Source organism: Notechis scutatus, chromosome 1 (assembly GCF_049901735.1).
Source record: "Notechis scutatus isolate UNSWTSFEM ecotype Mainland chromosome 1, rNotScu1.2, whole genome shotgun sequence".
In the NCBI taxonomy this organism is placed as follows: Eukaryota; Metazoa; Chordata; class Lepidosauria; order Squamata; family Elapidae; genus Notechis; species Notechis scutatus.
In genome coordinates, this window is record NC_142009.1 from 85,687,107 (window position 1) to 85,701,381 (window position 14,275).

At 39.0% G+C, this 14,275-nt stretch overlaps 1 protein-coding gene across 2 annotated transcripts in view; it reads right to left on the bottom strand.

Annotated features, from left to right (window-relative positions):
* Positions 1-11,150, bottom strand: part of AKAP12 (A-kinase anchoring protein 12) — a 55,782-nt gene extending 44,632 nt beyond the window's left edge. For both annotated transcript variants that reach the window (XM_087970107.1, XM_087970098.1), the window contains exon 1: positions 10,497-11,150. In XM_087970107.1, the coding sequence (XP_087826233.1) occupies positions 10,497-10,637 (141 nt within the window). In that variant the 5' untranslated portion in view covers positions 10,638-11,150. The remainder of the gene's footprint in view (positions 1-10,496) is intronic.
* Positions 11,151-14,275: the final 3,125 nt, after the last annotated feature.

Genomic DNA, 14,275 nt, shown 5'->3' on the forward strand with positions numbered 1-14,275 from the left:
ACATTTCATTGGTTTATGCAGGGAATATATAGCCCTACAGAGAGGCCCACTAAGTAATGAAATAATGTAACAGGAGCTGACAAACTGTTCAGGTTCTATATATTACGGCACATTGGCACAAATAATAAAAAGTTAATCTATATATATTTTTAAAAATACATTTTTACGTAATTCTAACAATCACATTGCCAGATTTTGCAAAAATCTCTGAAATGTTAATAGTTAAACATTTAGAGACAAATGATTATACATGTTGGCTGTTTTTGTTCAGATAATTTTAGGCATGCTTCTTTCCTTGTTCTAATGCAGGGGTCTCCAACCTTGGGCACTTTACGACTTCTGGACCTCAACTCCCAGAATTCCTCAGCCAGATTGGAGACCCCTGTTCTAATGCACCTTTTCAGCCCACAGCAGTCATACTTCAGTGAGCAAACCCCATTTTCTCTGATCTAATATATTCTGATCATGAAGCTAAAGCTGAACAATTATGCCCATGGACAAGGAAACAAAACCTATTGAATTCAGGAGGACTTTGCTCTTGATAAAAATGAATTGGATTAGGTCACAAGGATAGAATTTTAAGCAGATTAATGTACATATAACTTTCAATTTTATCCCTGAGTGAATGAAAGCATCACCTGGGATGAAACTGCAATCATTGTGTAAGGGGAAAGGTTGGTCCTTTCTCATATTTCCCATGGATCTCTCCCAAATTATTATTTGTCCCTGAGTAAGAAACAGCTGCAAGGAATAATTTCTATTACTGGAGAGAAAGTGAGGAAAAGCTTCCACAAAGTATACCAACAAATCTTTGGATTTTCCCTTAAGTGGCTTTTTTTTTTTTTTTACTTAAAAGCAAAATGATCAAATTGATGACATGTCAATTACCAGGGTCTGACTAGGAAAATACAAGGATTTTGCCGATTTTGCTAGGAAATTTATTTTCTCAGAAAACTTTTAGTCATTTTGTGGAGCTTTTTTAAACCATGACCTATTTTCGAAAGCACTTAAACATTCCCAGCATTCTTCCTCATCCCTGAAAGACTATTTATCAGTTACAGTTCCACAAATGTCCAAAAATAGCTGACAACAGATAATTCTTTGCAAATTTAGAGAAGGATATCAAGAGTCTTGGATTGGTCTAATACTGTACTTATATCAATTTATACAGAATTATTACCTTCTGAAATTCATTAAAAGATACTAAAACATTCATGTTTAAATTAAAATCCACTGGTATTGCTGGCTTTCAATAAAAGGCATATTGTTTTTATTATTGTATTCTAATGCATCTATGAAAAGGAGTCTCCAGAGTCTTAGGCAGGTTATTTCTTGGAAGAGATACTGATAGAAAGGCCAAGAATGTCCACAATATTACCTCTTGAATGTTTTTCAGTGGGAGATAACATAATAGTAATATGTTTTGGAGTTGGACTGGGCTCCTTACTGTTCCATGGATAGTCTTGATCACAAATGTCCACATTTCTTCCACAGACATTTTTTAGAGATCGCTGATCTCATCCATCATCTGTTCTCCTTCCCTTCTTTGATCCTCTTGAACCTCACCAAGCATAATTCTTCATCTAGGACAGACTGACTGGTTCTTTTTACAATCTGTGGTATTGTCTCTCTATCTTTTACTTTGAAGGTATGCTTTCTTTTACTTGTTCTCAATGTCCAATTTTTACACCTATCTCTACCAATGGATAACCTACTACTTCAACTATTCTGATATTTGTCATATAAATATGCTTATGATCCAATCTAAATCCATCATGGTCTTATTCTCTAGCTAGGATTAATCCTATAGCACACTGTTCAACTGCATCTGTTCTTGAGGTTAAAAACAAACCTACCAACTTCATTTGATTGTTAAGCAAGAGTTCATTAAACATGCTGTTGACTCTATCTTTTGTCATCTTCGTATCAAAATTTAAACCATTTTTTTCACTTTCTATTTTTACTTTCCTTATTGGCTTCTCTAACTCTTCTACACTTTTACCAAACAAAAATATTCCCTCTATATATTGTATATCACAATGTTCTGATATCCAGTTTTAATTCTAGTTCTTATAACTTCCAACCCGTTCATTCTGAATACATTTGGTGTACAAATTAAAAAATGATTTGAAGATGATACGCATCTTTTTCTCTTTCCAACCCTGAACCACTCTGTTTCTTCAAATTAAATTATAATAGCTTCTTATTTGTTGTAATAGCATTAGTATGTTTCGCATTCTGGACATGATATAAACAATCAAAGACCTTTCTGTAATTAAGGACTAAAAGGTCATCCTCCTTAGACAATCTTATTCTATTATATGCTTTTAAAATCTGTTTAATATTCTCTATTATTTCTTTGCTTTTTCTGAAGCCCACATTTATTTAATATTTCTATTTCCATACATGAATCTAATCTTCTTTCTTCCCCATTCCGGGCACCCCCAATTCATAGACCACACTATCTTATCCCATATTTACATGGCATAAACCAGCATTGTTTTATTTTAAATAAAGTTTGCAAACATATAAGGTTGCCAGATTAAACAAAAATTCAGATCATCGCAATAATGTTAAGTAATACTAATTAGTTTAGACAGCATATATGAATAGCTACCAAATAGTGAAACAAACAAAGCTAAAAAAACTTGTCCCCGTTTGAAGGAATATACACATACATAATTACTTCTCAGTACCCAAGTGGGATTTGTGGTCGTTTCTCAAAGATCAGCTCCTCAAACCTTATAGTTTCCTGTCATGAAACCTGAAAGAAAGTGTAACCACAGATACAGGTAGTCCTCAACTTACAGCCACAACCAAGTCTATTGCTAAGCAAGAAATATGCTAAGTGAATTTTCTCTATTTTATGACTTTTCCTGCTGTAGTTGTTAAGTGAATAATTGCAGTTATTAAGTTAGTAACACAGTTGTTAAGTGAATGCAACAAGCATTGTCTTTGCTTGTCAGAAGGTCCCAAAAGATGATTCAATAACCCTGGGAGACATTGCAACTATTACAAATACATTTCAGTTGCCAAGCATCCTAATTTTGATCATGTGACCACAGGGCTGCTGCAGTAGTCCTAAGTGTGGAAAACAATTATAAGTTCCTTTTTTCAGGGCTGTTGTAACTTCAGTCACTAAACAAATGGTTGTACATCAAAGACTACATAATCTGAGGAAAGTAATAAGCAGAGAATTGTTTCCAGAATAGTGAGTAAAATACTATTGCTACACACCATTTCCCACAGCTAATTTATGATTTAAACATTATCTTCATTATAATTGCTATTTGTCATGATAGGGTTGCTATTGTGGAGTATTATATAGGCCAGTGATCCCCAACCTTTTTTATGCCGCGGCCCGGTACCTGCATCAGCTGGGCGCCGCGGCCCGGTACCGGCATCAGCTGGGTGCCGCCATCTTTTTTTGATGAAAAAGTGCTTCCGGTGACCTCACCGGAAGCACTTTTCATCAAAAAGATGGCGGCGCCAGCCTTCGTGAGCTTTTCCGGGTAGAAATGGCTTTCTACCGGAAAAGCTCACCGAGCGCTGAGCGCCGCCATCTTTTGATGAAAAGTGCTTCGGTGAGCTTTCTACCCGGAAAAGCTCACCGGAAGCACTTTTTCATCAAAAAGATGGCGGCGCCAGCAACCAGCGGCCCGGTAGGACTTGTTCCGCGGACCGGTACCGGTCCGCGGACCGGTGGTTGGGGACCCCTGATATAGGCAACATCCACCAATCTTGATGTTATGAACTTTTCATGTATTACAGATTATACTGTACATCATCTTTATCATATTTGTGAAAAATGCAGTCTAGAATTTACCAGTCAATTTGCTCCATTAAGCTAGTGACAAGACCCGTATACCATTTAACACCTTTTTATATAACTTGACTCCTAATTTGTCTTCTTCGTTCTGTAAGTAAAACAAGCCATGCCTATTAGACTAGGTAAGTACAACCAAGGAGCACATTAATGCATTTCTGAGATGCATACAAATGTAGATGGAATTTTATGATGCTACAATGGGAATAGTGTTCCAGCATAATTTCAGCTATAGTCAATATTTTTCAAAAATATATATTGGGATAACTAAGAGATAAATCTAATAAACCAATCAGGCTTAATTTAAAATGGAAAAACAAGCTTCTGATCTTCTGGTGGTTACTTCAAAAAGCAGAACAAAGTCAAAGCACTCCTGTTTATCATTTACATCAGGGGTTTCCAACCCATGGGCTGCGGCCTACTAGCGGGCCGTACCGGGCGATGGAAACAGCCGGCGAGCACAGCACGTGTGCATGCCACTCACACAAATAGAGCTGTATGCGCACACGGAAACATCTCCTCTCCCCTCCCCACTGGCCCACAAAACCAGAAACATTGGGGAACTCTGATTTACATGACATCATCTTATGGCATAGTATGATGTCTGTCAGCCTAAATTCTCATTTCTTCTCTTTGTTCTAGAGTCACTTCTCTTAATAATTCATTCAACTGATACATTTCTACTTTAACAAAGCAGATTTCTCATTTGTAACGTACAAAGAGTGGTTTTATTCTTTAAACAAGCTTAACTATCCTAACACCCAGGGTGAATTTCTGGAATATAAAACTGTACATATAATCCAATCCAATCCAATCATACCAAGCAAACTGCAGAGGAACTAGGGATGCACCAAAACTGCATCTACTTCCAGGGGCTGAATTTCTGATTCTCCAAATAGTTTGCTCCAACCAGATCACCACAGGGGGAGATCATTCAGACTCATTCCTTGGAGGAAAAGCAAGCTAAAAAAATAAAATAAAAAAAAATGAAGCTCCCTTCATTATCTACATGGAATTTGAATTCCTCAAACTTTATCTTTTATTAGGCTAGTCCAACATTTACAGAAAAGTTGGATCACTATGGAGATGCAACAGTATATGGATTCTGGAAAGCAAAAGAAGTGGAGAGGAAAAATGCATTCAGTCTTGTAAGATTCTGTTAATGTAATCTTAAACATAGAGCCAGTATTCATAGTTGTACTTCTTGTCTGGACTACCTTGAAGGGCTAAGAGGTAGCCGTAAAGGAAGGATGAGTTGGTTGGTTGATAAGAAGTGATAAAGATACTTATAGGTAACAAAAGTGTATGTGATTAAAAAAGGGGGGAAAAATCTGAGTTAAATAGAAGCTTATTTAAAAGCTTTTAGAAGATATCTTATTTCAATGATGAAAAATAGAGCGGGGAGATGGGCTGAAATGTAAAATTAATGATCTGTTTTCAAAGATCTCCCCATTCTAGATTGAGTGGACTGCAAAGATTACCCTGATCTGAGGAAAACCTATTGATCGCTGAATCTAATTCTCCTCTTCTTCCTGCTCATTTAATGGAAGTATCCACTTGTCTTGTCACAATCACCATTAGTGTCACAATCACCATTAGCAGCACATGATTTTCCAGAATAGAAGTTTAGAAACAGACCTGATCTCTTTTGATTCTGATTTAGAGCAGTGCTGGTTGGACCTATCTTTATTTTTAAGGTATGTCACATACTCTTTCAAATCCTAAATTCCTTGGAATCTGCTCAAGTCAAATGCTCTGCCCTTAATAGGAACTATTTCTGTTTAAAGATGATATATGCAGACTAAAGGTAAGTGCTACATTACTTTATTCCATTGCAACTAATTGAGCAAAAATATGATATTGAAAGGCTGAGTAGTTACACCAGCATTAATTATTAATTTGCTTTTATGATTCTAATGTGGAAAGCAATATACTTTTATATTATGCTCAGATATGGGGATTAATATATGAGACTGCAATTCTGCATATGCTTACCCAGGAATAAATTATTTTTAATTCAATACTTGTTTTATGTAAAATTGTATAACTTTTGATTCTGACCTTAACTGAATTAAACATTGAACATTAAGTAGCAATCAGTATGTGCCCCATTCCTCAAAAGCTAAATTTCTTGTTGTGCTTAACAGGTTAAATCACAATGAATTATGGGAAATCTTGATTCCAGATGGAATGATAAAATTGAATTGTGCAGGATTGTATTATCATGGACTGATTTTGAAAGCATCTTTGCCATTTCTAATTTTCTGGAGCAGCAATTCAGGAAGAGATATGGGCAAACAAATTTTCCTGAAATTCCTGCCTAGTTAAGATTAACTGGTACAATAAACTGTAGTCTTTCACAGGGGTGTCAAACATGTGGCCCACGAGCCAGATATCTGGCCTGCGGATGCCACACCCACCCTTCCCCACAAAGGCAAAACCAATCCCCATACATCACGATACGATCTGTGATGTGAACGGGTTTGACACCTCTGGTTTATTTGCTTTGTGAGGAATGGAATAAATGAATTTAACTTAAGAACTTCAATAGAATCAATTATCCTTAATATGGTATTACCATTTCTTTTTAAGAGAAAGAAAGAAATATAATAGAAAGGTAATTGTATATTGTAATTGTCTTGTTCTGTAAACAGATACAACATATCTGGAAAATGATTAATTATTAAATAAAGACAATACAAATAACTTTTTCAAACACAATATGGAATTTTGTTGAAAAGTCTGGGGAAAAAATGGATATAGCCAGTTCTGTTGCAACAGAAATACACAAACAGAAATCCAAACACTTGCAGAACTGAACATAACTGAATTAAAACACAGAAGACATAAAAGAAGTTAAAAAATATCTGTGGAAAGTGGTATGGCCATTCCACATCTTGCATATTTAAGATCACTTGATACAAATTGCCTATTAACAAATATTATTCCAATAAGGTGGAATATGATTTACAAAATATGGGATATACTCACATATTTTAATGATTCTATATGCAGAACCAAAGTGATAAATTATTCTACAATAGAATGTTCTGTAATGATTAGCACATCAGGTAATTATGTGATCTGAGCACCTAGAGCTGAGCTACTGTAAATAGGTGTACTGAACATTTCTAATATCAGTTTCTTATGTATCCTTATTATACACTTCCATACTACATCCAAGCAGAAAGTACTAAGAAACATTATGTTTGGTATGATGATCAGAACCATTTCTTTCAGGACTACTGATAAAATCTTATTTCAAGAAAGTTCAAAAAATACTTACCACACCTTTTAGCAAGTTTTTTAAGGATTGTATTATGGATAAACTTGCTGATGATATGGCACTCTGCTTGCCAGCAAGTTTATATAATTAATCATTATTAGATATTAATTCCTCTTTCTTAACTTTCTATCACATTCTAGGCAGGGCAGGCTATATAAATGACTCTCGCAGAGTTAACTGGACCAAGTAAGCAGGATGCAACCTGTTTTTCATTGGGGATCATACAAACTGGAGATAAAGTAAATAGTGTCCCTGAAAGTTTGCCTTTACTTTCTCCCACACAAGTGAAATGACAGGTATACTTGGCCGCAATTTTCTCATTCAGGCAAAGGTTGACCACTTCCAATTCTATCAAAAGTAACTACAGGTAGTCCTCAACTTACAACAGTTCATTTAGTGACTGTTCCAAGTTACAACGGCACTGAAAAAAATGACTTTTTTCACACTTATGATACAGGTATGAGGCAGCATCCCCATATTCACATGATCAAAAATTGGATGCTTGGCAACTGACTCATTTATGGTAGTTGCAGTGTCCTGGGGTCATGTGACTGCCTTTTGTGACAAAGAAAGTCAATGGGAAAACCAGATTCGCTTAACAACTGTGGCAAGAAAGGTTGTAAAATGGGGCAAAACTCACTTAACAAATGTCTCACTTAACAGAAATTTTGGGCTCGGATGTGGTTGTAAGTCAAGGACTATCTGTATGTTGTACTTCCAAAACAAATTGGCTGAAGATGGACTTCTACTCTTATTTTTCAGGATTTGAAGTCAGAGAAGTGGGTGGTAGGGTATAAAATTAAGCAGATGACTAAGAATTTCCTCTTTGAAAACGCAAAGACAATTTTCAGGTTTGATATAGAGAAAGTCCCTGATATACATGCTCTATTTGGAAGAATAGGTACCTAATAGATTTGGCATGAACATGTTTGCTTTTTTTGAGGGAATGTTTTCCAAGGATAATGGGAGACCATGATGGAATGGCTCCTTAACTCTTCAAACTTGAAAGTTAGCCATTTTTCTGATATTGCTGAGGTATAAGATTTAGACTTTCACCCAATTACTTGAAACATTTGAATACACACATAAACACATACACATACATGTATGTTTGTATAGATGACTTGTTGCCTAAAATAATTTAATTTTCAACTTAAAATGACCAATTCTTTTTCTCATAGAGGATGAACTAACTGCATAGCTTTCTTTTTAACCTTGACATCATGAATCCACATTGATACAAACTTCAGATACTTCCTGGAATTAAAATTCAAGGGAAATTGAAACACAGTAAACAGTTTTATAATTTCACACAATATGTGAAGGGGCTGGTTTGATCTCAGCAGTTTTTTTCCCCTTTCCCAAGCTTCAAGCCAATGTTATTTTATCATTTGGGGCATATACTTCTGATACATTTAATCATTTCAGTTGTCACATTTTTGCAACTAAATCATCTCTTTCACCACCAGCCAGAGAAAGCGTTTACTTTCTGTTCTTTTTCTTTCCCTGCTGGCTTGCTTTGTAAATTGACATTAGAAAACTTAGTTTCAACTTATTAAATACTTTGTTCCATTTCATTAAGGAAAAAAATACATATTCCCACAGAGAAACACTTTTTAAACTTCTGTCAAGAGCATGCATGGAAGGACTTAACTATGGAAAAATTGTTGGGTGTTAAAACCCAAGCACAAGGTCAGAAAACACAAAGTTCTTAAGCTTTTGAAACACCCACACATTAGATTAGGGAAAGATCAAGTTTGGAAATTTTCATCTATAGTTCAACACAAGTGTTTTTTTTAATTATTTCAAAGAACCTAAAACGTTGGACACAAACATATTACTCTTTTTAAAAAATCTATATGCTGGGAAAGTACCACAATGCAAGAAATACTTTAAGAAAAATGCAGTAAGGTTTTGTTTTGTTTTGTGTGTGTGTGTGTGTGTGTATGTGTGTGTGTGTGTGTGTGTGTGTGTGTGTGTGTGTGTGTATATATATATATATATATATATATATATATATATATATATATAAATATATATATATATAAATATAAATATATTATATACACATATACATATACATACATACATACATATATATATATATATATATATATATATATATACATACATATATATATATATATATATATATATACATACATACATACATACATATATATATATATACACACATATACATACACACGCGCACACATCCTTTCCCAATTCTAAACTGTCCAAACCATTAGACTGTGCCACAAAAACTCCCTGAGGAAAGCGTTCGTCCCTTCCAGTTATTATATTGCTTCCGGCAAAGCTCGGATCTTCTGGGAATGTTCATATAGTAACAGAAACTGCAGGCATTTTATTTGCTAATAATGCAAACAAAAGGTACGCAGCACAGCCCTAGATAGCCCAAGTGCGCTATTCCGCGCACGTGCTGCAAGGCGATACTGGGGCGAGAAAGGGGGGGGGGGGAGACACTTCGCAGATAACAGCGTGAGGGAATAAATCAACGCGGTGCTCAAAAGGCACAAGTTTGCTTTGTTTCGCCCCTCTCGGTTTTGGCACCACTCCCACCAAGCATCTTCCAAAGAGGCTGCAACTGCAGAAGCCCGAGGCGAAGGCACCACAAGGCTGACTGCAGGACTGCAGTCAGGAGGATCTTGGCACGCAGCAACCTCCCCCCCCTCCCCGCCGCCACCACCGTCCGGCCATAGGGTGGGGTCTTTCCACACACGCCACCCCGTCTGTATCATACCCACAAAAAGGAAAGCAACAGAAGCGGGGCGGGGGGGGGGCGGGGCGGGAAGAGATGCCCTCACCCCTTCTCCCGGGGGTGCAAGTGGGGGAGAGCGGGAGATGAAGGTGCGAAAGAACCCAAACAGTGCAGGACCAGGACGCCCTTCCTCACGCTTAGGGAACGAGGCATGAGGTGAGACTGGGAGGGGCCGGAAGGCCGCACCTCGTGAGGGGCCCCGACTAAAGCACCCCGGCTCCTACTCCTGAGCTTTAACGGCGGCTGGGAGAGGAAGGGCTACTTCTGACAGACAAAAGGTAGGAAAGAGTTTATTACTGCGGAGGCGCCGGCTACGCAGTGCTCTGCCTCAGAGGAGAGCCGAGTAGCCGCCGCCGCAGTAGCAGCCGCCGCCACGCCCCACCCCGCCAAACTTCGCCCCCTCCCCTCCCCCCAACGAGAGGGCAGGATGGCAATGGGGAAGGCAGGTGCCCGCGCGCGCTCCCCGGCAGGTGCTCGGGGCTCCCCCGGAAAGTTTGCGCGGGATGATGCGAAGCGGAACGTCCTCCAGAAAGAGCTGCTACGCCCTCGCCAAACTGGCAGCCTCTTCCCAGACACGCGCCGCAGGACGGAGATTGTCGTACCTTGGAGGAGTCCTCCGGCTCCTCGGCTTCGGCCACGGCTTCCGTTGGCGTCCGTCCTCCAGGACTCCCGGGCTGGGAATCTCCCGCTGCGGTGGTCTCATCCTGCGGGCTCCGCGGTTCCGTAGAGCTCCCGGTTCCCATGTCTCTCTCTCTCTCTCCGGCGTCCGCTTCTCCAACCCCTCGGGCTCAGGGAGCGCGCGACGCTTTTCAACCAAGAAAGAGAAACTAGGCGCTAGCAGCAATAATAGAGCTGTCCAGGCAGCTGCGCTCTACGGCTCCTTAACTTCAGCTGCTCGGGAAAGCGGTCAGGCTGCGACTGAACCAACCCTGGAGGTTTCTGCAAACTCCTTTTAAAAAAGAGAGAGAGGGAGAGCCAACAAAACTACCTCCTCCCTGGTCCCCCGCCCGCCTGCCTCTCCCTCCTGCTCCATCACATGAGCAGAGCCCCGGACACGCCTTGCAGCATCAAACCTGGGAATCAAGGAAGAGCCGGGCGAGGAGGCAGGCCAAGGATTGGCTAATACCCCCAGTACCTTTGGCCGAGCAAGCCCCGTCTGGGTCTCCCTATTTCCCACCCTCGAGGTCGTCCTTCGACTTGTGCCCAGGTTCAAGAAGATGAGAAGTCACTCCGATCCCATCACTCCCATGAATGGACTTCATCTCTGAATTCCATCATAAAAGGAGTGGGTGGGTGGGGGGGGGAAGGGGGAGGAGGCTTTATGGAGCACCTGACCTTCAGCTTTGAGCTAAACAACCTCTGGGCCCCTCCCTTCCCGGCCTTGAGGGATGCATCTGATTGCTCTAAGGTGCTTAACTCTTCTATGGGTAGGGGGTGGGGGGTGTAGGAATCATGGATTGGACTTAGCGCAAGTGTTCTTTTTATATTTAATCTGCGTCTCCATCACTGTCTCCTAAGTGAGGCTTCTCACACTTAAGCACGACATAGGTAGACCCAAATCTGGAGTGTAATCTGGTATATTAATCTGGTAATTTTTCAAAGGAGGTAATTGGACGAGAAAGTCAGATCATGTCAAAAGCGTCAACATCCGTCAGCACTCAAGCCACTGATCCTTGCGTACAACAACCATGGGTATTGTGGGATCAAGCAACAGTCAATAAAAATGACAGGTCAGCAGCATATGATATAGAATTGGGTGGAACATGAAATAAGTCACATTGTTCATTTCTTTTTTTTAAAAAAAAAAAAAAACAGCCATTCTCTCATTATTACTAAACTATTGAAAGGACAGCAGTTGAATTCAGACATAGTCTAAAATAGTCTATAAAATAGACCTATGTATTCTGTGAGGTTTAAATACTATTGATTTCATTGATCTCTTTACGTTTAAAGTTTTAGCTGTGCTTAAATAAAACCTGGGATTGCTTTCCATTGTGGATGTAAGAAAGGTTATGAAAGCTTAAAAAGGAGCGGAAAAAAAAAGAAAAGATTTGTAGTCAAACCCTGAAAATTAGTTGTTCCTTACAATGCTAGTTATCTATAGTATTATTAACAAATATCCTTATGACCTTAGAATAAATTGTTAGATAAACGTTCAATTGTGTTTTGCTAATGTTTTACATATTGAGATACCTACATTCAAGTTAAAACCTCTTTGTGTAGAGGTCAAAAAAGTCAAGATGGCAGCCACAGTATTATTACTGAAACCCCACAGTAATTTCTGCAGGGGGTGTGGATTCATGTGAGGCAGAGGGAGGTGTATTTTATACAGCTTTCCTATAATAAAAAGTAAAGTATAGATGTACTGTAAACATTTCCATCATTATAATAAAGAATGAATAAATTGATTACATGCTTTGGGAAGCAGTTATATATGTCATTGTCTTCATTTGATGTGTACAGATCAGACCCATGATGGCAAACCTATGGCATGCTTGCCACAGGTGGCACGTAGAGCTGTTTGTGCGGGCACGCGAACCCCAGCCAAATCTACCTACATTGCGCATGCACGCACCTCCCAGCTGATTTTCAGCCCGTTTGAGGCCTTTTTCGGCCTCCCAGAGGCTTGAGGGAAGCCTCTGCAGCCTTTGGAGGCTGAAAAACAGGACCGTTTCATCACTTCTGCTATTTCCGGAAATATTGGAAGTGACAAAACGGACTCATCAGTATTGCTAATGACAGGAATTAAAATATGTTTGTATTAATAGTTTGAGCTGGTGATTAAGGCAATGGACTACAAACTAGAAGATCATCAGTTGTAGTCCTCCCTTTGGCATGAAAGTTGGTTGGGGGAATTTGGGCTACTTATTCTTTTAGTTCCGTCTCACAGGACAGTTCTAGGGAAAATAAGAGGCAGGAGCATTATGTATGCTTAAATTTGATAGATTAAAGGTGGGATATAAATCTAATAATGATATCAGGTCTATAATTATATCAGGCCTCCTAATCCATTTTTACTAATTATTTTATTTGATTCCTGATTGAAAACTGCCCCCAAAGCACAGTCTGAATAATATTTGGAAGCAGTTGCTATCAAACTTTCCCGCAGGGGCTCAAGACAAATATTCAGGAATAAACATAAAACATCTTAAAACTTAATTGTTACAATACTTACCAAGCCCCTAATACAAGGACAGCACAAGACAACAGATCCTACCTGCATCTTCCCGCCATCTCTAGATCCCGTTTCTCTACTGTATTTTCTGAGTCTTTTCAATTAGCTCTTGCATCTTTCACTATAGCAAGACCCTGTATAACTGATGCTTTTTCTGAGTCTCTTAACTGTTTTTCAATGCCATAATTCTCCACTGGAATAATAGTGCATCCTTAGAAGGTCAGTTGATGTCACAGAGTGGGATTTTGAACATAACAAAGCCTATCTTTAAAAGTCAAAATACTATTAGTTCCTACATCCACACACCCCATGCAACCAATAAGTATTTTGGATTCCCACACCTTAGGAACTCATATTTATGGGAGAACGCTTTTTGCTTATCATTTTAATAGGGATATTTCCTTTTGGAAGATGCAGTTCATACAATAATAATAGTAATACAATTTAACTGAATTACTATGGTTGTTAAACCCAGTTTCTGCAGTGGACTTTTTTTTTTGGCCAGAAATGGAAAGTAAATAGCAATAGCGCTTAGACTTATATACTGCTTTACAGTGCTTTACAGCGCTTTACAGCCCTCTCAAAGCGGTTTACAGAGTCAGTATATTATATTGCCCCCAACAATCTGGATTCTCATTTTACCCACCTCTAAAGGATGGAAGGCTGAGTCAACGTTGAGCCTGGTGGGATTCGATCTGCCAAATTGCAGCAGGAATAGTTTGCAGTACTTCTCTCTGCGCCACCAAGGCTCATGCTGGTTTCTGGTGAAAAAACGTTGCAAATTGTGGTGCTATGACATGGGACACTGCAAACAGACATAAATGTGGGCTGGTTGCTAACCCAATACAGGTAGTTCTCGACTGATCACCATAATTGAGCCCCAAATTCCTGATGCTAAGTGAGACAGTTAAGTGAATTGTGCCCCATTATACAACCTCCTGTCACAGTTGTTAAATGAATCACTGCAGTTGTTAGGTTAGTAACATGATTGTTAAGTGAATCTAGCTCTCCCGTTGACTTTGTCAGAAAGTCACAAAAGGTGATCAGATGACCACAGGACACTGCAACTGTCATAAATATGAGTCAGTTGCCAAGCACCTGAATTTTGATTACATGACCATGGGGATGCTGCAACAGTTGTGTGAAAAACTTGGTCATAAGTCACTTTTTCAGTGCCATTGTAACTTCAGTCACCAAACGAACTCT